Raw genomic sequence first — 24,839 nt, forward strand, 5'->3', positions numbered from 1 at the left:
CTCTCACTCTCACTCTCACTCTCTCTCTCTCACTCTCACTCTCTCTCACTCTCACTCTCTCTCTCTCACTCTCTCTGACTCTCTCTTCCTCCTCCTCCTCCCCACACCTCCAAACACACTTTCCCTGGAGTTCTCGACACGGGTGTATCCTAAACCCCCTTCCCCAGATAATCACTCTAACATTGTCCAGTCCAGGGCAGAGGTGGAACTTGTCAAAAAGTTGCAGTCAAAAGGTGTTTGTGTGCGCACGCATGTTATTTGGACAGGAGCGGGATGGATGGGTTGAAGGGGGTGGGGGCCGGAGTTGGGGCAAACAGGGTTGATGGGTGGAGTGGGGCGGACTGGTTTTGGGGGCAGGGTTGGGGGATGCAGGGTGGAGCCGGGCAGGGTCGGGGGAACCTAGTGGGGGTAGACGGGGGGGTGGGGGCTCACTAGGCAGTGTGCTGCTGCCTAGTCTCCTGGAAAGAGAGCAGACTTCACAGAAAACTCTGAGTCCCAGAGGAAATTAATTAACTGAATAATCAATTATCTGAACGCAATAGTGCCCACCCATCTCCTTCGAATAATTGAGGTTCCTCTGTAGTGGATGTTGCTGGAGTGAATTAGCTGATCTGACCGCCACGTTTTAAACAAACAGAGCTTATTTACAAAATTACAAAATAAAACAAAGAATAGAAAATAGAATACCAGATAACTTATCCAAAGACCTGATGGGCTGTCCCAACTTAATGATGTTGTTGCAAAAATACTTGCAACAGTCCCAATAAACACATCCCTTAGGACAAAGAGAAAAAATGAAACTAATCAGAGCTTACAGGCTTGACATTAGAGAGAGTGTACTCAGCTGGACTTGCCCCAGCAGCCTGCCTTCACATACACTGCTGCTGAACTGAATCAAAACTCTAATCTAAACGAAGCCAGCTACACAACGAGCTGGTCACTCCCCTTTGATTATATAAGTTTTTTTAAAGACATTGTAAGCCTTAGGCTGGAGGCATTAGCTGTTAGGGGTAAACAAGGGCCCCAATAAACCTTTCAAACCAAGCTTAGTTGGAGCCTGGTCAATTATCCCCTCCCTGGAAAAGAACTAATGGGAATAGTAAAAAGAGCAACATTGTGATACCTCCTCCCTTCAGGAAAATGAACCAGTAATATCCAAATATAGCTTCATTTTTCAAAACACCAAAAGTAATGTTTAGTACCCTAAAACATACATACACATTCATGCAAAACTACATCCAGATTCAGTCTGGCTCTCCCACCACCAAACGCCTCCATGTCTCGTTTGAGTCTCGATAATGCATCAGCCTTCCCAACCTGCCACATGCACAATTTTCAAATTGAATGGTTGTAACAACAGGCTTCATCGAAACAGTCTGGCATTTTTGTCCTTAAATTTCTCCACATATTTCAATGGGTTATGATCAACGAATACGATTATCTCAGATGCATTGCTAGTAATATAAACACTGAAATGTTGGAGTGATAACACCAAGCTCAAAGTCTCTTTTTCAACTGTCAAATATTTCTTCTGATGAACATTCAGCTTCCTGGAGGAATACCTGATAGGTCTTTCTATCTTCCCATTGTTTTCCTGCAGGAGCACAGCACCGACACCCGCATCACTTGTATTGATAGCCACCTTGAAAGGCTTTGCGTAATCAGGTGTGGCTAATACTGGGGCACTGGTTAACACAGTCTTCAGGCTGTCAAATGCCTTCTGACAGTCCGCTGTCCACTGAAACTTCTTTCCCTCTTTTTAGCAATTCGGTGAGTGGAGCAGCCACACTACTAAAACTAGGCATAAACTTTTGATAAAATCCACTCAATCACAGGAACTGTAATACTGCTTTTCTCATCAACGATGTGGGAAATTCCCCAATTGCTTTTGTTTTCGTATCCCGTGGGGCCATTTGTTCATGTCCAATAACATGGCCCAGGAAGGTGACTTGGGCTTTGGCAAATTAACTTTTAGCCAGGTTTATCACCAAGCCTGCCTTCCGAAGTTGATCGAACAAGTCCGATAAATTGTATAAATGTTCCTTCCTTATGTGACTAAAAATCACCTGGTCATTGATGGACATAACACAGTTGGATAATCTGGCAATGACCTTATTGGTCTGTCTCTGAAGCGTAGCCAGACTGTTTTCCATCCCAAATAGCCTGACTTTAAACTGATACAGTCCATTTGGTGTTACGAAAGCCAAAATTGCCTTTGCTTTTTTTGACAAAGGTACTTGCCAGTAGCCTCTGAACAAGTCCAACTTAAAAATGTAAATTGCTTGTCGCACCTTTTCAACACATTCTTACTATCGCGGAATTATATGTGCAGCAGTCTTTGTAACTGCATTGATTTTGATTTTTCTCCGGAATTAATTCAATAATTTATCCCAATTTTTGACAACTTCCTCATTGTCCAATTTAATTTGAGCAATGTCCAATTCAGAATCCCCTGGACTTGGTTCTTACCCCTGTGTTGTAATCATCACCACCATCTCTTCCTGCTTTCCTTCTCTGTCAAAATATCTTTTGAGTACACTCTGTGAGATTTCTTCCTGTCTGGAGTCCCTATCAAGAAGTTCACCTCACTCAATTTCCTTTCGATTTGATAAGGTCCACTAAACCTTGCTTTTAAAGGTTTACCTATTCCTGGAATTAACATTAATATCTTTTCCCCGATTGCAAAATTGCAAATTTTTGATTTCATGTCTGCTTCCTGTTTCAATACATGCAGCAATATTTTTAAATGCTGTCTAGCCAACTCCCCAGCAATATTTAATCATTCTCTAATTTGACACATAGTCCAAACACGCGGTGTCTGAATTCTGACTTCTAACTTCTCCTTAATCAATTTTAATGGTCCTCTCACTTCATGCACAAAAACTAATTCAAACTGAATTTGCTCGATACATGTGGTCCATCTCTGATTGCCAAAATCACAAACTGAATTCCTTTATCTCAATCAGCTGGATAGTCTTGACTATAAGCCCTCAACATGGTCTTTAGTGTTTGATGCCACCTTTCTCGTGATCTGGATGGTATGCAGTAGATTTGAATTGTTTACTTTCTAAGCTGTCCATAACTTCCTTGATTAGTTTGGATGTCAAGTTTGACCCTTGATCCAACTGTATCTCTATTGGTAGGCAGTATCTAGTAAAAGATTTGGGTAATTCCTCTACATTCCTTTTAGCTGTGATATTGCGTAATGGGACAGCCCCTGAAAATCTAGTCGATACATCCATTATTGTTAACAAATACCGATTCCCACTTTTTGTTTGAGGTAGGGGACCTATGCAATCATTAAGACTCTTTTAAAAAGTTCCTCAAGTGCTGGAATAGGTATTAAAGATGCAGGTTTTAATTCCACCTGTGGTTTTCCAATTAATTGGCCTATATGACATGTCTGGCAAAATTCAACTACATCCTTGGGCAGTCCAAGCGAGTAAAAATGTCTTTGTATTTTAGCCTGTGTTTTCCTCAGTCCTAAATGACCTCCAAGTGGTAACTCATGTACCAGTTGCAACAACTCCCTTCTAAATCCCACTGGCAAGACAATTTGTTGAATTTCTGCCCATTTCTCATCTGCTTGAATATGCAATGGTCTCCATTTCCTCATGAAGACATCATTTTTCAGTAATAACATTCAGGGAAACATCCAGTTTCCTTCTCTGTGTATGCCTTTTGATGCAACTGCTTTAAATTTTCATCTTTCTACCGTAACTCAGTGAGTTTTGCAGAGCTAAAGATACTTGCATGATTACCTATTTGCTCTTATTTTGTCTCAACCATCTGATCGAACACAGTCTTTGCTAATGCCACTTCAACTACCCTTTGATCTCTCTTGTTTCAACCAGTGAATCTGTGACCTCATTACTACACAATCAGGGACGATTCCAGGGTAAAAGTCCTGCATTGTCTCAGTTGCCTGAGTCTCCACTGGCTTTTCACAGTAGGCAGCACGCTATCACACCAGCTGTATCATTCGCAAAGACAAATTGTATTCCTGGAGCTGAGGGTTTGTCCAGTACTCCTACCATAGATTCTCCACACTTTTCTGGACACTCTAGGCTCACTTTACATAATTGAGCACTTTTTGTCTCACCATGAATTCCCATTACCAGTACCTTTTCAGGAGTACACATCACCTTATCCTTCAGCATCACAAAGTGAGAGGATCCTGTGTCCCGTAATATTGTAACCTCTTTACCTGCTACTCCTGGCCTATGTGAATAAACTTTACCTTTGCAGATATATTTTCTAAGCAGATCTGTTACTTCCTCCTTAACCAACCTCTGATCAGCTTGTACACTCGAATGCAGTTTTCTAGCTTCCTCTGTGCATTCTGTTACTATTCAAACAAAATTCCTGACTTGTCCTGTTTCCTACATCTGGCTTTTTCCTAGCCCACCATAACTGTGGTTTCATGTGGCCTACTTTATTGCAATGAAACACCAGAGCTTTTTACCTTCTTTTTCCCTTCAAAGGTTTCCTTATTACCCTGTGGTGAGTTGTCCTTATAATCTTCACCAAGATCTACCTTTCCCTTTCCAAGTGAGGATTTCTCTTTGCCCCAGTTTCTATCCCTCATGAACTGAAATTGATTCTGGAAGTCAAACCTTGTTTTATGGACCAACGCATAATTATCAGTCACTTCAGCTGCTAAACTTGCCATTTTAACTCTCTGCTCTTCACGAGTTCACACTACGTCAGGCAGTGAATTTTTGAAGTCCTCCAAAATAATTATCTCTCTGAGTACTGTAAGTTTGCTCTATTTTTAAAGCTCTTATCCACCTATCAAAATTACTTTGCTTGATCCTTTCAAACTCAATATAGGTTTGACCAGGGTCCCTCCTTAGATTCCTGAAACATTATCTGTTATAAGCTCATATGCTCCCCAGATACCTCCTCCGATACCTCACTAGCTCTACCTGCAAGTCTGGTTTGGATCAACGAAACCCACATGGTCAGTGGCCACTGCATTTGTTTAGCCATTTTTTCAACTGAGATAAAAAAGACTTCCACACACTTCTCATCAAATCTAGGCAATGCGTGAACATACTTAAACAGTTTCTCACTGTTGTTATCAAGGGCTTGCTCACCCTCACTCTCTTCACCAAGCCTACCTTCAGCCTTCATCTTTTAAGCTGACTTTCTTTTCTAAGTGTCATTTTCTGACGTTCAAACTCTGTTTTACTTCTCTTCTGCTAAAACCCTTCATTTTCTTTCTCTTCTGCTAAAGCCCTTCAATTTTCTCTTTCTCTTCCAATTTTAATCATAACTGAAACTGTTTCATTTCTGCTTCTAACTGAAGCTTCTTCATTTGCAAATGAGGTTCAGCTATCTTTACAGATCCTGATAGGATTTCCAGCAAATTTAAATGCTGAGCTATTGCTGCGATCATCTAATCTTTCCTCACATTAGGAGATAACTTCAACTCCAGCTTGCCCACAAATTCCCACAGCTTGCTCTTATTTGACTTTTGTCAAACCCCCAAAGTCACTTCCTCCACCTCCAGAACCTCCTTGCTGACTGAAAGAGCCATTGCTGTCCAAGCGCTGTTTAAACCAACCAAATCCACACCCGAAATAAAAGACACTAACACCTACCACTTGCTGTTTAAATCCCGCAAGGATCCCCCAATCTGTTATGGATCAGGCACGAACCCTCAAAACGTTTTTAAGCAGGTAGCCCAGACTGTAACTTTGCTATCTGTTTTAGGTAAGTGTATAGTGGCTATTCCTGGAGTGAATTAGCTGATCCAACTGCCAAGTTTTTAAACAAACAGAATTTATTTGCAAAATTACAGAATGAAACACAAAGAACAGAAAATAGAACACAGGATAACTTATCCTATCCAAAAACCCGACAGCCTGTCAGGACTTAATGATGCTGTTGCGAAAATACTTGCAATAGTCCCAATAAACACATCCCTTAGCACAAAGAGTAAGAATGAGACAAACCAGGGCTTATAGGCTTGAGGTTAGAGAGAGAGAAAGAGAAAGTGTACCCAGCTGGACTTGCGCCAGCAGCCTTTCTTCACATACATTGCTGCTGAACTGAATCCAAAATTCTAATCTAAAAGAAGGCTAGCTGCACAATGAGCTGGTCACTCCCCTTTGATTATACCAGTTTTGTTTTAGACATGAAAGGCTTAGGCCGGAGGCATTATCTGTTCGGGGTAGACAAAAAGGGCCCCAATAAACCTTTCAAATCCAGGCTAGTTGGAGCCTGGTCAATTATCCCCTCTCTGGAAAAGAACTCATGGATATAGTAACCTTGTAAAAAGACCAACATTGTGATACTGATCAATGTCAGAGAGTTGTTTATGAGGGATTCAGGTTGGTAATGTCATTGAATGTTTAGATTCTGTCTCGTTGGAGGTAGTCAACGTTTGTCACTTATGAGATGCGAATATTACTTTCCACTTGTCAGTCCATATTTTCCAGATCTTCTACATCCTAGCATGGATTGCTTTGATACCTGAGGAATCATCCTAAATATTATGCAATCATCAGCAAGCACCCTCCAATTCAGTCCTTATGATTATGGCAGGTCAATGATGAAGCAGTTGAAGATGATGAGGCCCTGAGGAACTCAGACAAAAGTGGCTTGGAGCTGAAATATCTCGCTTCCAACACAAATAACCATCTTCCTTTGTGCTAGGTATATCCCTAACCAGCAGAGGGCTATTCTAGGATTCCATTGACTCCAGTTTTGCTAGTATTCTTAGTCACATGCAGTTGTGATCTGGCCAATATCTCATCTCTCCTCTGGAGTTCAGCTCTTTTGTCCAAGTTTTAAATGAGATTGTAATGAGGTTAGGAGCTGAATGGCCCTTGTGGAGCATCAATGAGTCGGCTATTGCTAAGTAAGTGCTGCTTAATAATATTATTAATGTCACTTTATTAATGATCAAAAGTAGATTGATGGGGCATAATTGGCGAGGTTGGATTTTGAGTACAGGATGTGGAGAATTTCCCATTGTGGATTTCAGTGTTGTAGCAGATGGAACCAGTTCTGGACCATAATTCTTCAAGCTACAGTGTTGTAGTGTTGCACAGTCTTGTTGGTCACCTTATTTTCCTGGGTATTGTCTTGGCCTTAGAAACTATATTTCATGCACATGCTTTCCAATGTCCCTTGGTGCCACATGCTTTACAAATATCCAGAAAAGTGAGACAACATATGAGTTAGTGCAATGAATGGCAACTGTTAGTGATTTTGTAAGATTGGTGAACTTTTCTGACTGTAGCAATAGTGTTAGCTGCACTGAAAGCATCTATTTGCCACTGAGCTGCCACTATGGCCCAATTGACTGTATAGTATGGTATGACCCTCTTTCTTGCCCAAATGATCTTTCTTAAAAGTGTGGACACAATCATTATGTCGAAGAACCTCTTTGGAACCAATACTTATTCCCATATGCTGCAGCATCTTTAGACAAACTCCTCAATAGACTATATGTATGAGAAGAGCTGGGAGTCTGTTAATCCTGAAATTAATTCTTGCCTTGGATTGGTCTTTGAAAATTTTCTAGATTTTTTTCTGGATCTTTCTGACTGTCCCTGGAAAGTTAAACAAGGTTTTTATCACTCTCTTCTTGGGATTGTCTATTATTTGATCTGAAAAATAGTACTACTTCCGTATTTGCACAGATGTAATGAAGTTATGGTATCACAGGATACCTAGTTCATAAGTAAATATTAGCCTTCCATATCTTGATCTTTTCTCAGAAGTAGAATGCACTGGTATTTATTTATTTTGTCTGTTTTGCTTCTCTCTCTAATTTTCCTTTTTCTTTTCCCCTCTATTTCTCACTGCTGCTTCTTTACTGGCCTTGGTCCTTTTAAAAATATTACTTTAAGAACTACAGATGTAAATTTTGCCTGAAACGTCAATTTTCCTGTTCCTCAGATGCTGCCTGACCTGCTGTGCTTTTCCAGCACCACTCTAATCTAGACTCTGGTTTCCAGCATCTGCAGTCCGTGTTTTTACCTAGTAAAGTTTAAAAAGCAAAGGTTTGTAATTGCATATTGCTGCCTCTAGGTGGCAGTCATTCCAAATACGGACAGATTACTGGACATTACACAAGGTTTTGACATGGATTTGAAGAAAGACCAACTGAAGTTTGGACAGAGATAAGCCTAGGTATATAAAAATAAAATAGTGCATTTTTTGTTTTAAAAGCTGTACTTTCTTCAGTATATTGAAACTTTTTGGTTCATTTAAAAATTAGAACAATGGGCTATTGTTTCTTTAAAAAAAAAGGCAAATAACTCACTGGTACAACTCTTAGCCTTTGGTCTTGATTGTATTGGTACTTCGGATTTTCTTTTATTTTTAATGCATTTAGATATTCCTGGTATATTGAAAGAATTTAGATTTTAATCAAAAGAAGATGAGCTCTGTTTGGTCAATGGTCTACCGATAGATCTGTATAGTTGCTGTACTCACCTTAGCTGATGCGGCTGATTGTTTGAATTCCATTATGTCTGAACCTGTTGTAATGATTTTTAATTAGTTTTCCAAATATCTTCCACCATTACCTGGGAGTCTTTTTCCTTACGGGTGACCACAACTACTAACCTTAACATGGATTTTGCCTCCAGCAAGTATCTTTGCCTGATGCAGCAATGCATCACAAGAAATTAGGTATGATAATGTGGTATTGAAGGATCTAACAAACATTTATTAAAGCTCACAAATATATAGAACTATTACATTCACAGGCTTATTAGTGTCTGGGTCAGTGTTAAACTATTTTGGTCACAACTGAGCAGCATGCATTCACATGGCATGTCATGCTTTAAGTGATCCCATGTGAGACCTTATACCCTCAGGTCACATATTATAAGACAGTGATGACATCATAAGCATGTCTTTTAAGGGTATTATTAAGTACTGACCAAGACATAACAAAATAGAGACTGCATTTCTTCTTGTTTTATTTATTTAATTGGATAGATTGATGTTTCTCTTTGAACCTTAGCATGAAAAAAGATTGAAAATAATTTTGTTGAAATCTAGCAAGCTCATATTCAAATAAATTGTAAAACAGAAAGAAACTGAGGATGCTGTAAAGCTCAGCATGTCTGGCAGCATCAGTGGAGAGAAATCAGAGTTAGCATTTCAGGTTGAGTGACCCTCCTCAGTCCTGAGGAAGGGTCAATGAACACGAAACGTTAACTCTGATTTCTCTCCACAGTTGTTGCCACACCAGCAATTCCAATAAATTGTCCCTGCCTTCCTCAGAAAATTTCCTTTAACTAATGTAGTCCTACATTCTGGAATTCCCTCCCTGTGCCCTTCCATGTGGTTTCATCATTTGCAGCCTTCCAAAACTTCCTCAGAACTTTCCATCCTCCACTGCAGCTCAAATCATATCTCAATTTTCCTCTGCCTTGAGTTTCCTTCTGTTTGAAGTTAGAGTTGGTCTGTCCATCAGGGGAAATACCGAGAACTGATTGCACAACGAATAGGTAGAGAATAACCCAGGGATAAACCCGACTATTGACTAACATGCTTGTTAAATAGTATGTTGCAGTTCAAAGTTTGTGAGAAAATTTGTAGCTCGGGTGCTCGTTGTTGTGGTTCTGTTCGCCAAGCTGGGAATTTGTGTTGCAGACGTTTTGTCCCCTGTCTAGGTGACATCCTCAGTGCTTGGGAGCCTCCTGTGAAGCACTTCTGTGATGTTTCCTCCGGCATTTATAGTGGTTTGTATCTGCCGCTTCCGGTTGTCAGTTTCAGCTGTCCGCTCAATGGTCGGTACATTGGGTCCAGGTCGATGTGCTTATTGATTGAATCTGTGGATGAGTGCCATGCCTCTAGGAATTCCCTGGCTGTTCTCTGTTTGGCTTGTCCTATAATAGTAGTGTTGTCCCAGTCGAACTCATGTTGCTTGTCATCTGCGTGTGTGGCTACTAAGGATAGCTGGTCGTGTCGTTTTGTGGCTAGTTGGTGTTCATGGATGCAGATCGTTAGCTGTCTTCCTGTTTGTCCTATGTAGTGTTTTGTGCAGTCCTTGCATGGGATTTTGTACACTACATTGGTTTTGCTACATTGGTTTACTAAGGACCAGCTACCCTTAGTAGCCACACACGCAGATGACAAGCAACATGAGTTCGACTGGGACAACACTATTATTATAGGACAAGCCAAACCGAGAACAGCCAGGGAATTCCTAGAGGCATGGCACTCATCCACAGATTCAATCAATAAGCATATCGACCTGGACCCAATATACCGACCACTGCAACGGACAGCTGGAACTGACAACCAGAAGCGGCAGAGACAAACCACTATAAATGCCGGAGAAAACATCACAGAAGCGCTTCACGGGAGGCTCCCAAGCGCTGAGGATGTCACCTAGACAGGGGACGAAACGTCTGCAACACAAATTCCCAGCTCGGCGAACAGAACCACAACAGTATGTTGCAGTATGAAGCACCTCTGCCTCTCTCTCAATCTGTGGACTGTCACTAAACACAGTGCTTTTCAATAAACACAGAGAGTGCTGAAGAAACACTTAGCAGATCTGACAGCATCTGTGGAGGGAGAAACTTTGTTCTGAAGAAGACTGATACTGAAATCGAAATGTTAATTCTGTTTCTCTCTCTCCACAGATGCTGCCAGACCTGTTGGGTTTCTCTAGCATTCTTTGTGTTGGTTCCGGCTTCCAGCATTTGCTGTAATTTCCACTCACCTGTTTGCCAAATAACCAGTACTGGATGCATAGAAATTTCCCCAAATTACATATTGGTATCCAAAGCCATTGCCTTTAGTTCCTGTTACAAATTTTGTCTCCTAAATAGAGTAATTTCATCTCCTTGACAACTGTTTGATGCTAAATCAGATTGTTCACAATTTTACTGTCACCTTTGATCCCGATATTGTTGTTCAACCACATAACTGTGTTATCCCTAGGAATACGTAGTTACACTTTTGTAACATCACCCTACTTTGTGCATGCCTCAACACACCTACTGATATCCTCATTCATGTCTTTGTTACCACTAGACTTGACTATTCCTGTGTATTCTGAGCCAGCCCCAGCATAAATTTGAAGCTATTCAAATTTCTCTAACCCATGTTCCAGTTCAACAAATTCTGTTCCCCTATTACCCTAGCACTCACTAACCTGCTTTGTTGATTGGTTTAAGCAATGTCTTGAATTTAAAACATTCATCCCTGTTTTCTAATTCCTCCATGGCTTTGCCGCACTGTATTTTTGTGTGCCATAACATTCAAAATATCTGTACTCCTCAAATTCTGTCATCTGAAAGATTCCTCATTTTTATTGCTCCACCAGTGGTAGCCATGCCTTTAGCAGACAAACCCTCAAATTTTGGAATTCTCTCAAAAAAACTCTCTGCCTGTCTCTTTCTCATTTAAGACAATACTGAAAACCTCTTATTCTTAAAAGTGTCTTGCCAGTGTCAAACATTGATTGAATATTGTGGTATCATGAGACGTTTTTCCAACTAAAAGCAATACACAAATACAAGTTGTTTTGGTATATAGGAGAGTGAAAAAAATTGCCCATCTCTAATTATCCTTAAAGGTGATGGTGAACCACCTCCCAGAACCGCTGTAGTCTATCTGGTGCAGGTATTTCCACAGTGCTCTTAGGAAGGGAATTCCAGGATTGTGTCCTAGCAACACTGAAGGAATGGTGAGGATGGTGTGTGACTTTGGTGAGAACTTGCAGGTGGTGCTAATCCTAAAAACACCATTGTGTGAATCATAATCCTGTTTGCTTTGGGCAGGTTGTGGCAGTGTGTCCTGAGGCACACTTATAATTCCAAATATCTGAATACAGAAAGTTTTGTGGCAACAATAAATAAAATCAAAGCACTGTAGATGCTGGAAATCTGAAATAAAAATAGCACGTGCAGGATAAACTCAGGACATTTGACAGCATCTGTGGAGAAAAGAAAACAGAGTTAACATTTCGAGTCCCATTACTTTTCTTCAGAACTGAATAGAGCTAGAAAATTATTGTTTTTGTGTTCTTGACAAAGTTGAGGGGGAGCAGGTGGAACAGATAGTGAAGGTGCCCAGAGTATCAGGCAAAGGGAGTGATAATGGTCGTAAAGGATTGATCTTGATGTGAAATAGGTGTGAATAATAGGTGTGGATAGTCAAAAATAGTTTGGTTTTGATTGGAACAAACCCATTCAAACAAGAAACTTGGGGAAGAGGATGTATAATCAAAATTGAAGATATTATTCATACTCTAAAATTAATCTCAATATTGAGTCCTGATGCTGTGAAGTGTCTCAGCAGAAAATGAAGAGCTTTTCTTCCAACTCGCATTGTGCTCTGCTGGAACACTGCGGCAGGTCTTAGATGATAATGTTAGCATAAGAGTAAGATAACATATTGAAATGACAAGCAGTTGAAAGTTTGAGGTCAACAACCTGTTGTAAACACTTTTTTATTTACTTTATTTTTTAAAGTCCCAAGTTAATTTTTTAAAGTCCCAAGGTAATTTTTTAAAGTCCCAAGGTAATTTTTAAATGCATTAGCTCCATAAGCAGCAGGAAACTGATTGAACCTTAAAATCCATTGCACTTTTGCAGTCTGTATATACAACCATTAACCTGAGGATTGATATAGAGTCATAGAACTGTACAGCATGGAAACAGACCCTGCAATCTAACTTATCAATGCTGCCCAGATATGCTAAATGAATCTAGTCCCATTTGCCAGCACTTCGCCCATATCCCTCTAATCCCTTCCTATTCATATACCCATCCAGGTGCCTTTTAAATGTTGTAATTGTACCAGCCTCCATCACTTACTCTGGCAGCTCATTCCATATACACACTACCCTCTGTATGAAAAAGTTGCCCCTTAGGTTCCTTTTAAATCTTTTATCTCTCACCTTAAACCTCTGCCCTCTAATTCTGGACTCGGAAAAGACCTTGGCTATTCACCCTATCCATGCCCATCATGATTTTATAAACCTTTATAAGGTCACCCTTCAGTCTCTGATACTTCAGGGAAAATAGCCCAATCTATTAAGCCTCTCGCTAAAGCTCAGTAGGGTGACCAAAATTGAACGCAGTATTCCAAAAGTGGCCTAACCAATCTGCAACATGACCTCCCAACTCCTATAGTCAGTGCACTGACCAATAAAGACAAGCAAACCAAATGCCTTCTTCACTGTCCTATTTGCCTGTGATTACACTTTCAAGGAACTAAACCTGCATTCCAAGGTCTCAGCAACACTCCCAGGATCTTACTGTTAAGTGTATAAGTCCTGCCCTGATTGCCTTTCCAAAATGGAGAACCTCACATTTATGGAAATTAAACTCCATCTGCCACTCCTTGGCACTTTAGCCCATCTGATCAAGGTCCTTTTGAATTCTGAGGTAACTTCCTTCACTGTCCACTACACCACCAATTTTGGTATGGTCTGCAAACTTATTAACCATACCTCCTATATTCACGTCCTTTTAGTCCTCAACCAATTAAACTTTTAATCCTCCTTTGTGTGATTTTAACTTTGTCCACCCAAGTCCAACACCAGCACCTTAAAATTGTCATCACTCCTTTAATTAAGCACAGATAGAGTCATAGTCATAGAGATGTACAGCATGGAAATAGACCCTTCAGTCCAACCTGTTCATGCCAACCAGATATCCCAACCCAATCTAGTCCCACCTGCCAGCACCCAGCCCATATCCCTCCAAACCCTTCCTAATCATATACCCATCCAAATGCCTCTTAAATGTTCCAATTGTACCAGCCTCCACCACATCCTTTTGTAGCTCATTCCATACACGTACCACCCTCTGCATGAAAAAGTTGCCCCTTAGGTCTCTTTTATATCTTTCCCGTCTCACCCTAAACCTATGCCCTCTAGTTCTGGACTCCCCGACCCCACGGAAAAGACTTTGTCTATTTATCCTATCCATGCCCCTCAGATCCTCCAACCCTGGCAACATCCTTGTAAATCTTTTCTGAACCCTTGTGACTGGTGTGAAATGTTTTCTAAATCTCGAGTAGGAAAATAACTGATACACTCACTCAAATCAGGACTGAGACTGTGCCATATTTTGGATTCTACCCGATTTTAGGTTGAGTGTTTGGGACAGTGAGTGATCTGAATCAGATGGGGTCAAGGGTCATTTGAGATGCTAAAATAGACTGGCATGTCAGAGGTGAGAAAGGTAACAAGTCCAGTGCTGTGCAGAGCCTATTTGAAGTTGACTTCAATTGAGTAAAATTTTGCAAAAATATATACATTCTAAATGGTTGATTTTCAAACAACTCTGATTTCTTTAGGAAGACGGTTTTGAGTGTGCCTATATTTGGCATGGAAATTTAGACCAAACAAACAACAAACAAAGTTCAGCCAAACAATGTGCAGGTTATTTGTGTATTGTTGGATTGTTTTGCTCTAAAACACAATACTAATGATCTGGTTTCATATGGAAACAAGGGCAGCTCTGTGCCTGAATGAAGGGAGAAACATTGGTTGCGAGGGATATGGTAAATTAATGCAAATATTAAATTACCTTTTAATTTGCTATTTATTATTAATGAGATGAATTTGCTGTAACTACAACAGAAACTAATAAATGGGTAGATAAATTACTAACTACTTTGCAAAATATCACATGTATCAGTGGAAATTTATTTCCCAAAATGATCCATATTTTGCTTAGCAAAAAATCATCAACAATTAATTTTCTACAGCAAATCAGAGTCATTGTGGTGCAGTAGGGTGTCATTCCCCCACTTCAACCCTGTTGCCATGGAAGTTGTATCCAGCCAATTTCTTTTTGAAATCAATTTACTCCTAAATCCATCACCTTCATCTTGCAATGGGTTCTAGATCTTTAGTTCTCACTACATAAGATTATTCCTCTTCACATCTTCTTTCCTATTATCACCTCCCACCACTCCCCCAAATACATGCTAGAATTCCTTTTCTCTCTTTCAAATAAAAAGAAAAAGCGAACTTTCTTGCTTGCTTTTCATCGCAGCAGAGCTACATCGAACCATGAAACTCATGAGAACAGCACCTCCCACATTAGTACAGATGAGCAAGGACCCTGTGCCCTCTGTCTGGCACAGGTGGAGAGCCAGCTCCTGTGCAGACACCCATTATACTCTCATTGATGGGATGCTAATTATTCATACTTCAGAACAATTAAATCACTTAAAGTATTATGTGGATGGGAAATAAAAATTGCATTCCCTTCATGACCTTCCATCTTTATATCATTTGTGTGCATGTAGAATCTGTACGTACATATTATGGTCACTTTTTGGGTACAGGAAAACAACATGTACTTCACCCCAAGAAGTGCAATTGCAGGATGGCTGGAATCACAGAGCATACGAATGGGAAAGTTATTTCAAAATTTGTTTCTGGAATGTCTGCGTCACAGAATTATTTTGGTGTAGGAAGCCAGTCAACCCATGGTGTCTGACTTCATTACATGTCAGGTATTTTTCATCTATACATCTGAAAACCAAAAAGACCTAAAATCCAAAGGTCTTTTCAGAAGTGGACCCAAATGGACCTGTAAACAAGCTGAGACCTTCACTTAACCTGAATGTGTTTAAAAGTGAAACACATTTTGTGAAGGGCCGGAAAGGACCTGTAAAGACCCAGGTGGACTATAGTCAATCCATTAATGAAAATGTTTTTTATCCAAAAACCAGTTGGGTCCCAAAGATTCTCAAGCTGTATCTATTGTCATGTCAGATTGCTGACTGTATTTTGAGACAGCTCATTCCTGAAAAAAAGCTTATGCCCGAAACGTCGATTCTCCTGCTCCTTGGATGCTGCCTGACCTGCTGCGCTTTTCCAGCAACACATTTTCAGCTCTGTATTTTGAGACATAAATGTAACAAATCTTGGTTAACATTTCACAAACACTAAATCACATTTCAGCTTGTTTCCAAGACCAGTTTACTCATCCAAAGAGACTGGGGGGTAAACTGTCATCTAGGCCAACAGTTATTGGTCTGGATGCACAGTAGGCCAGACAATTCCCTGCCTGTTGGGATTTTAGAACGATTTGAATAGCTTCTAGTTCCAATTCACCACCTGCCACGGTGGGATTTGAAGTCATGTTTCCAGGACATTAGCCTGTGTTCCAGCTTACTAAACCAGTGACAAACTTGATGTTTGTTAAGACCCTGGCGGTTATAGTTCACTCAGGTAATCTGAGTTGCTGAGGCAATGTGCATTTCTTACATACATGCTGGCATCTAGATTTATAAAATTCAAGATACAACATATCAAAGTTCGCAATGGTGACATTTTAGAATATCAATACTATGCAATGGTACAAATTAATTTCTAGACAATGACAACATAATAGTAATAGGATTGGAGATTTAAAAATCTTTTCATATTCAATTGATTCACATTTAAATAATATGTGTGAAATTTAATGCTGTGCATAAAAGATGTACAATTAATTATATCTGTAGGATTTAGTACTTAACATTTCATCGAGAGTGTTGTGTTTCTAAACACATGACAACAATTGCTAACAACATTTCCCCTTACACTTATAAAGCACAATTGAGAGAGCATTCAAGCAAACTACGGATCAAGATGAAGACTGTTTTATTCATCCTGCTTATGAGTTACTTCTTTATTCCATCAGGTATTTTTTTTAACAAACACAGACTTAAATTTAATGTTATATATCTCATTATTCAAAAACATTAAAAAAAAATCTTCTGTTGCTTTACAAGTTTATTTTGGGCTCAATGTAAAGGATGATTGAACAAGCTTCTTCTGAAATAGAAGCAAAAGACTGAAGGTCTGAAAGAAAATAGATGCTATCAGACCGACTTTCTCCAGCACTTTTGTTTTTAATTAAACTTTCTGTTATGTTGGGAACATAAGTGATTAATTGTTAGCAGAAGTCAATGTAACTGAATTTAACTTTCTCAATGACGTATGGTAGTTTGGGGGGGTAGATTTTTGTGCTGTGGCGCTGACACAACATAATGCGGAAAATCAAGCCGGGAAGGTGCGTAACAGTAAAGCAGGCCATTTGATTTTCTACATACAATCGCATTTAGGCTCACCCACCCCCTTTGAATTAATTTCTGCTTCCTCAGGCGGCTGCTCATTCAGTTTACATGGCCCTCAACTCTGGACTACTTTCTCTACACCTCTACATTTCTTTACCTCAATTTCCTTCTATAAGAAACTCCTGCAAACTTAATTATCTCCTTCTGGAGGTTAGTATTTTATGCTTTGTTCCTGTGAAGCGCTGAGGATTAATCACATGATAGTCATAGAGACGTACAACATCGAAACGGACCGTCCGGCCCAACTCATCCATGCCGACCAGATATGCTAGATAAATCTAGTCCTATTTGGCCCATAACCCTCTAAACCCTTCCTATTTATATACCCATCCAGATACCTCTTAAATATCATAATTGTACCAGTCTCCACCACTCTCTGTGGTAGCTCCTTCCATACACGCACCGCCCTCTGCATGAAAAAACTGCCCCCCTCCAACCCTGGGTCCCTTTTAAATCTTGTCCCCCTCATCTTAAACTTATGTCCTCTACTTTGGATTCCTCCACCCCAGGGAAAAGACCTTGTCTATTCACCCTATCCATGCCCCTCATGATTTTATAAAACTCGATAAGGTCACCCCTCAGTCTCTGACACTTCAGGGAAAATAGCCACAGCCTATTCAGCTTCTCCCTATAGTTCAAACCCTCCAACCCTGGCAACATCCTTGGAAAGCTTTTCTGAACTCTTTCAAGTTTCACAACATTCTTCTATAGCATGGAGACCAGAATGGAACACATTATTCCAAAAGGGGCTGAACAAATGTCCTGTACAATTTCCTGATGAAGGGCTTATGCCCGAAATGTCGATTCTCCTGATCCTCGGATGCTGCCTCACCTGCAGTGCTTTTCCAGCACCACACTCTCGACAATGTCCTGTACTGACACAACATGACCACCCAATTCCTATAGTGAATGCACTGACTAATAAAGGGAAGCATACCAAATGCCTTTTTATTATCCTGTCTCCCTGAAACTCCACTTTCAAAGAACTATGAACCTGCGCTCCAAGGTTTCTTTGTTCAGCAACACTCTCCAAGACCTTACCATTGCGTGTAAGTTCTGCACTGATATGCCTTTCCAAAATGCAGCAGCTTACATTTATCGCAATTAAACTCCACCTGCTACTCCTTGGCCCATTGGCCCATCTAATCAAGATACTGCTGGACTCTGACATAACCTCCTTCGCTATCCACCAATTTTGGTGTCGTCTACAAACTTACTAATCATACCTCCTATATACACATTCAAATCCTTTATATAAATGATGAAAAGCAGTGGACCCAGCACTGATCCTTGTGGCACACGACTAGTCACAGGTGTCCAGTGATGTAAGCCATTGTAATAGTGTATGGAAATAGTGTATGGCAGCTGCTGAGACTAGTGGTAAGATTGTTATAAATGCACTTAGAAATGCATTCATTGCCCTTAAACATTGAGCTTTTTCTGACACCTTCATGGCTAGGTGTTCCCACTGTCTTTTTATTGTGTGGCTAGAAGACGTCCTTCCCCTACCACAGATCATAGAGTCATAGAGATGTACAGCATGGCAACAGACCGTTCGGTCTAACCCCGTCCATGCCGACCAGATATCCCAACCCAATCTAGTCCCACCTGCCAGCACCCAGCCCATATCCCTCCAAACCCTTCCTATTCATATACTCATTCAAATGCCTCTTAAATGTTGCAATTGTACCAGCCTCCACCACATCCTCTGGCAGCTCATTCCATACACATACCACCCTCTGCATGAAAAACTTGCCCCTTAGGTCTCTCTTATATCTTTCCCCTCTCACCCTAAACCTATGCCCTCTAGTTTTGGACTCCCCCACCCCAGGGAAAATACTTTGTCTATTTATCCTATCCATGCTCCTCATAATTTTGTAAACCTCCATAAGGTCACCCCTCAGCCTCCAACGCGGCAGGGAAAACAGCCCCAGCCTGTTCAGCCTCTCCCTGTAGCTCAGATCCTCCAACCCTGGCAATATCCTTGTAAATCTTTTTTGAACCCTTTCAAATTTCACTACATCATTCTGATAGGAAGGAGACCAGAACTGCATGCAATATTCCAACAGTGGCCTAACCAATGTCCTGTATAGCCGCAACAGGACCTCCCAACACCTGTATTCAATACTCTGACCAATAAAGGAAAGCATACCAAATGTCTTCTTCACTGTCCTATCTATCTGTGCCTCCACTTTCAAGGAACTATGAATCTGCACTCCAAGGTCTCCTTGTTCAGCAACACTCCCTAGAACCTTACCATTAAGTATATAAGTCCTGCTATGGTTTGTTTTCCCAAAATGCAGCACCTCTCATTTATTTGAATTAAACTCCATCTGCCACCTCTCAACCTATTTGCCCACCTGATCGAGATCCTGTTGTAATTTGAGGTAACTTTCTTTGCTGTCCACTACACCTCCAATTTTGGTGTCATCTGCAAACTTACTAACTATACCTCTTATGCTCGCATCCAAATCATTTATGTAAATGACAAAAAGTAGAGGAGCCAGCACCAATCCTTGGCACTCCACTGGTCACAGGCCTCCAGTCTGAAAAACAACCCTTCACCACCCTCTGTCTTCTACCTTTGAGCCAGTTCTGTATCCAAATGGCTAGTTCTCCCTGTATTCCGTGAGACCTAACCTTGCTAATCAGTCTCCCATGGGGAACCTTGTCGAATGCCTTACTGAAGTCCATATAGATCACATCTACTGCTCTGCCCTCATCAATCCTCTTTGTTACTTCTTCAAAAAACTCAATTAAGTTTGTGAGACATGATTTCCCCCACACAAAGCCATGTTGTTATCCCTAATCAGTCCTTGCCTTTCCAAATACATGTACATCCTATCCCTCAGGATTCCCTCTAACAACTTCCCACCACTGACGTCAGGCTCACTGGTCTATAGTTCCCTGGCTTGTCCTTACCACCCTTCTTAAAGAGTGGCACCACATTAGCCAACCCCAGTCTTCTGGCACCTCACCTGTGACTATCGATGATACACATATCTCAGCAAGAGGCCCAGCAATCACTTCTCTAGTTTTCCACAGAGTTCTAGGGTACACCTGATCAGCTCCTGGGGATTTATCCACCTTTATGCGTTTCAAGACATCCAGCACTTCCTCCTCTGTAATGTGGACATTTTTCAAGATGTCACCATCTATTTCCCCCACATTCTATATCTTCCATATCCTTTTCCACAGTAAATACTGATGCAAAATACTTGTTTAGTATCTCCCCCATTTGCTGTGGCTGCACACAAAGGCCGCCTTGCTGATCTTTGAGGGGACCTATTCTCTCCCTGGTTACCCTTTTGTCATTAATATATTTATAAAAACCCTTTGGATTCTCCTTAATTCTATTTGCCAAAACTATTTCATGTCCCCTTTCCGCTCTCCTGATTTCCCTCTTAAGTATACTCCTACTGTCTTCATACTCTTCTAAGGATTCACTTGACCTGACATATGCTTCCTTCTTTTTCTTAGCCAAACCCTCAATTTCTTTAGCCATCCAGTTGCAGCTCGATTTGATGGACAGGGTAGTTTCTTCTCTCTTTACATGTTGTCCCTCCTAATGACCATAGTTTCTTCCTAAGAGGCTTTCAGTGTTGATTTTCTGTTCTAGTTTAGACTTTCAAAGGAGAGATACACAGAAGATCGCTCAAATACTGTTAAAAACATACCAATGTATTTTTACTCATATACTTGAAAAACATTGATTAAGTGAAAACATTATGAAGTCAACAGTGCATCATGCTGAATTCTAAATCTTGAAGGCAGTCCCAAACAGAAGCCAGGTGCCAACACTGCTGTTATCCAAGGAATATTGCCAAAAACTGCTCTCACAAAACTTTGGCAGCCAACTAACAAGGGTTTTAGCAGGACCCCAAGAACAGGCTGATTCCTTTGTTGTCAGGCACTAGGGCCAGTATTATATATTGTTGTATTGTCAGGAAAGGGGGTTGGTTAGCTCAGTTGGCTATATGGTAAAGAGCAAAGAGCTAATTAATCAGGAACCAGTTGTATGCATGAAGCTGCTCTGGCATAACGGGGCACATTCACAGCAGCACTGTCAGGTACAACACAACACTGACAGCAGGTCAAAATGGATTAAAGTTGAATAGCTCTAAGCTTTGTCAACATATTTGATTATTTCTAACATCTGGAAATCTAAAGTCATAACATCTAGCAACCTTCTCTTAATTCCACACAATCTTAGGGAGGGAATCAAAGAAAGTACTCAGAATGCATAATGAATGTGTGATCCAGTTGGGAGGACAGCCAATATAAAGTATAAAAAAAAGATAGCGGATCTCAAAAACACTAAAATATGTAATTCTGTTAAGAAATAACAAATTCTTAGCTTGTATCTTTGCTACTAAGGGTAAAACTGCACAGTGCTAAGGTTGTTGCTGTGTTTACTCTATTTGCAGTTGTCCCCTTGCAATGCTACAGCTGCACTAATGCTCAAAGCAATGAAATCTGCAACCAGAACTCACCGGTAAATTGCACAGGTAGTCAGGACAGATGCATGGTATCCAAGGTCAGCGCAACTATACGTAAGTTTTCATTACTAATTATCTTATAAAAGCTGCAATTTGAGATCATAAGTTAAACTATACAGTATTAGACATTCATCAATGTTGTACCTTTTTGAGGCTTTCAATGAATCCATCAAACATATAGAAAAAGAAACGTTTTCATTCCTGCTAGAATATCCAGAAGTGCAGAACAGAAATGGGATGTTATCGGAGAACTTTCTGAAACATGAATTGGTGGAATGCAAGGAAACAAACCACATCCTCATCTTCACCACTGTTGACTGTGCAATATATTCAGGGAAATTTGTCTTGCATCAAGGTGTGGAACAGGTAGAGCAGGAAGGTGTGATGACAAGTGTTTCAGGCATGGAGACGAAGAAAATAGAATCATAGCTATCTAGGTTCTTGTAATCACCTAACAAGTTCAACATTCTGGCATCTCATACAGATCAACAAATTGACAACGGCACCTTGGAAAAATAAATCATTCAAGTGGAAAAGGATATGGAAGATATAGGAAGTAGCGAAATAGATGGTGACACGTTGCAAAATGTCCATATTACAGAGGAGGAAGTGCTGGATGTCCTGAAACGCATAAAGGTGGATAAATCCCCAGGGCCTGATCAGATGTACCCTAGAACTCTGTGAGAAGCTAGAGAAGTGATTGCTGGGCCTTTTGCTGAGATATTTGTTTCATTGATAGTCACAGGTGAGGTGGCGGAAGACTGGAATTTGGCTAATGGGATGCCACTCTTTAAGAAGGGTAGTAAGGAAAGCCAGGGAACTATAGACCAGTGAGCCTGACGTCGGTGGTGGGCAAGTTGTTGGAGGGAATCCTGAGGGACAGGACGTACGTGTATTTGGAAAGGCAAGGACTAGTTAGGGATAGTCAACATGGCTTTGTGCGGGGGAAATCATGTCTCACAAACTTGATTGAGTTTTTAAAAAAGTAACAAAGAGGATTGATGAGGGCAGAGCGGTAGATGTGATCTTTATGGACTGCAGTAAGGCATTCGACAAGGTTCCCTATGGGAGACTGGTTAGCAAGGTTAGATCTCATGGAATAAAGGGAGAACTAGCCAATTGGATACCCTGGCTCAAAGGTAGAAGACAGAGGGTGATGGTGGAGGATTGTTTTTCAGACTGGTGGCCTGTGACCAGTGGAGTGCCACAAGGATCGGTGCTGGGTCCTCTACTTTTTGTCATTTACATAAATGATTTGGTTGCGAGCATAAGATGTACAGTTAGTAAGTTTGCAGATGACACCAAAATTGGAGGTGTAGTGGACAGCGAAGAGGGTTACCTCAGATTACAAGAGGATCTTGATCAGATGGTCCAATGGACCTAGAAATAGCAGATGGGGTTTAATTTAGATAAATGCGATGTGTTGCATTTTGGGAAAGCAAATCTTGGCAGGACTTATACACTTAATCATAAGATTCTAAAGAATGTTGCTGAACAAAGAGACCTTGGAGTTCATTTTCATAGCACCCTGAAAGTGGAGGTGCAGGTAGATAGGATAGTGAAGAAGGCGTTTGGTATGCTTTCTTTTATTGGTCAGAGTATTGAGTACAGCAGTTAGGACATCATATTGCGGCTGTACAGGACATTGGTTAGGCCACTATTGGAATATTGTGTGCAATTCTGGTCTCCTTCCTATCAGAAAGATGTTGTGAAACTTGAAAGGGTTCAGAAAAGATTTACAAGGATGTTGCCAGGGTTGGAGGATTTGAGCTATAGGGAGAGGTTGAACAGGCTGGGGCTGTTTTCCCTAGAGCATCGGAGGCTGAGGGGTGACCTTATAGAGGTTTACAAAATTATGAGGGGCATGGATAGGATAAATAGACAAAGTCTTTTCCCTGTGGTGGGGGAGTCCAGAACTAGAGGGCATAGGTCTAGGGTGAGAGAGGAAAGATATAAAAGGGACGTAAGGGGCAACTTTATCATGCAGAGGCTGGTACGTGTATGGAATGAGCAGCCAGAGGAAGTGGTGGAGGCTGGTACAATTGCAACAGTTAAAAGACATTTGGTTGGGTATATTAATAGGAAAGGTTTGGAGGGATATGGGCTGGGTGCTGGCAGGTGGGACTAGATTGGGCTGGGATATCTGGTCGGCATGGACGGGTTGGCCCGAAGGGTCTGTTTCCATGCTGTACGTTTCTATGACTCTATGACTCTAAGTGGGAATACTTAAGAATGCAGTGATATTAAGATACAGTACAGTAACGGAAATAGACAGAGTTCCCAGTAGCCATGAGCAAAGATCCAGACAGCTGTAGACAGCCAAGTTTCAGGATCTCTGCTTGAAGCTGAGTGGATCCTTCAAAATAATGTGCAGGATCCAGTCTTAGTGATCCACATCGACACCAATGACCTGGGTGGAACTGAAAAAGAGCTTCTGCTTAGGGAGTATGAGCAACCTGGTGTGAAGTTAAAAGCCACCTTGAAAGCTCTCCGCAATTAAGTACAATAATCTCTACTTTATTACCTGAATCACAACCAAAATGGGATAAACATATAGGTTGTTCTGGTATAACACACATTTCGTCAATGCGAATTGGCTATAACGTGATTGATAAGTTGTGGATGCTGTTTGGATAACGCAAACTTTTTACTGAACGGGTGTACTGATTTTCCATAGCAATCTTCGACAGAGCGGTTCTCTATAGAGGTTTGTTGTTGTGGTTCTGTTCGCCGAGCTGGGAATTTGTGTTGCAGACGTTTCGTCCCCTGTCTAGGTGACATCCTCAGTGCTTGGGAGCCTCCTGTGAAGCGCTTCTGTGATGTTTCCTCCGGCATTTATAGTGGTTTGTATCTGCCGCTTCCGGTTGTCAGTTCCAGCTGTCCGCTGCAGTGGCCGGTATATTGGGTCCAGGTCGATGTGCTTGTTGATTGAATCAGTGGATGAGTGCCATGCCTCTAGGAATTCCCTGGCTGTTCTCTGTTTGGCTTGTCCTATAAAAGTAGTGTTGTCCCAGTTGAACTCATGTTGCTTGTCATCTGAGTGTGTGGCTACTAAGGATAGCTAGTCATGTCGTTTTGTGGCTAGTTGGTCTTCCTGATTGTCCTATGTAGTGTTTTGTGCATGGGATTTTGTACACTACATTGGTTTTGCTCATGCTGGGTATTGGGTCCTTCATCCTGGTGAGTTGTTGTCTGAGAGTGGCTGTTGGTTTGTGTGCTGTTATGAGTCCTAGTGGTCGCAGTAGTCTGGCTGTCAGTTCAGAAATG

At 41.0% G+C, this 24,839-nt stretch overlaps 1 protein-coding gene across 2 annotated transcripts in view; it reads left to right on the top strand.

Moving 5' to 3' along the window:
• Positions 1–24,839, top strand: part of LOC122548887 (prostate stem cell antigen-like) — a 52,951-nt gene that overhangs the window by 21,963 nt on the left and 6,149 nt on the right. For both annotated transcript variants that reach the window (XM_043687795.1, XM_043687793.1), the window contains 2 exons: positions 16,548–16,637; positions 21,501–21,626. In XM_043687795.1, coding sequence (XP_043543730.1) covers positions 16,548–16,637; positions 21,501–21,626 — 216 coding nt within the window. The remainder of the gene's footprint in view (positions 1–16,547; positions 16,638–21,500; positions 21,627–24,839) is intronic.

Source organism: Chiloscyllium plagiosum, chromosome 4 (genome assembly GCF_004010195.1).
Source record: "Chiloscyllium plagiosum isolate BGI_BamShark_2017 chromosome 4, ASM401019v2, whole genome shotgun sequence".
In the NCBI taxonomy this organism is placed as follows: domain Eukaryota; kingdom Metazoa; phylum Chordata; class Chondrichthyes; order Orectolobiformes; family Hemiscylliidae; genus Chiloscyllium; species Chiloscyllium plagiosum.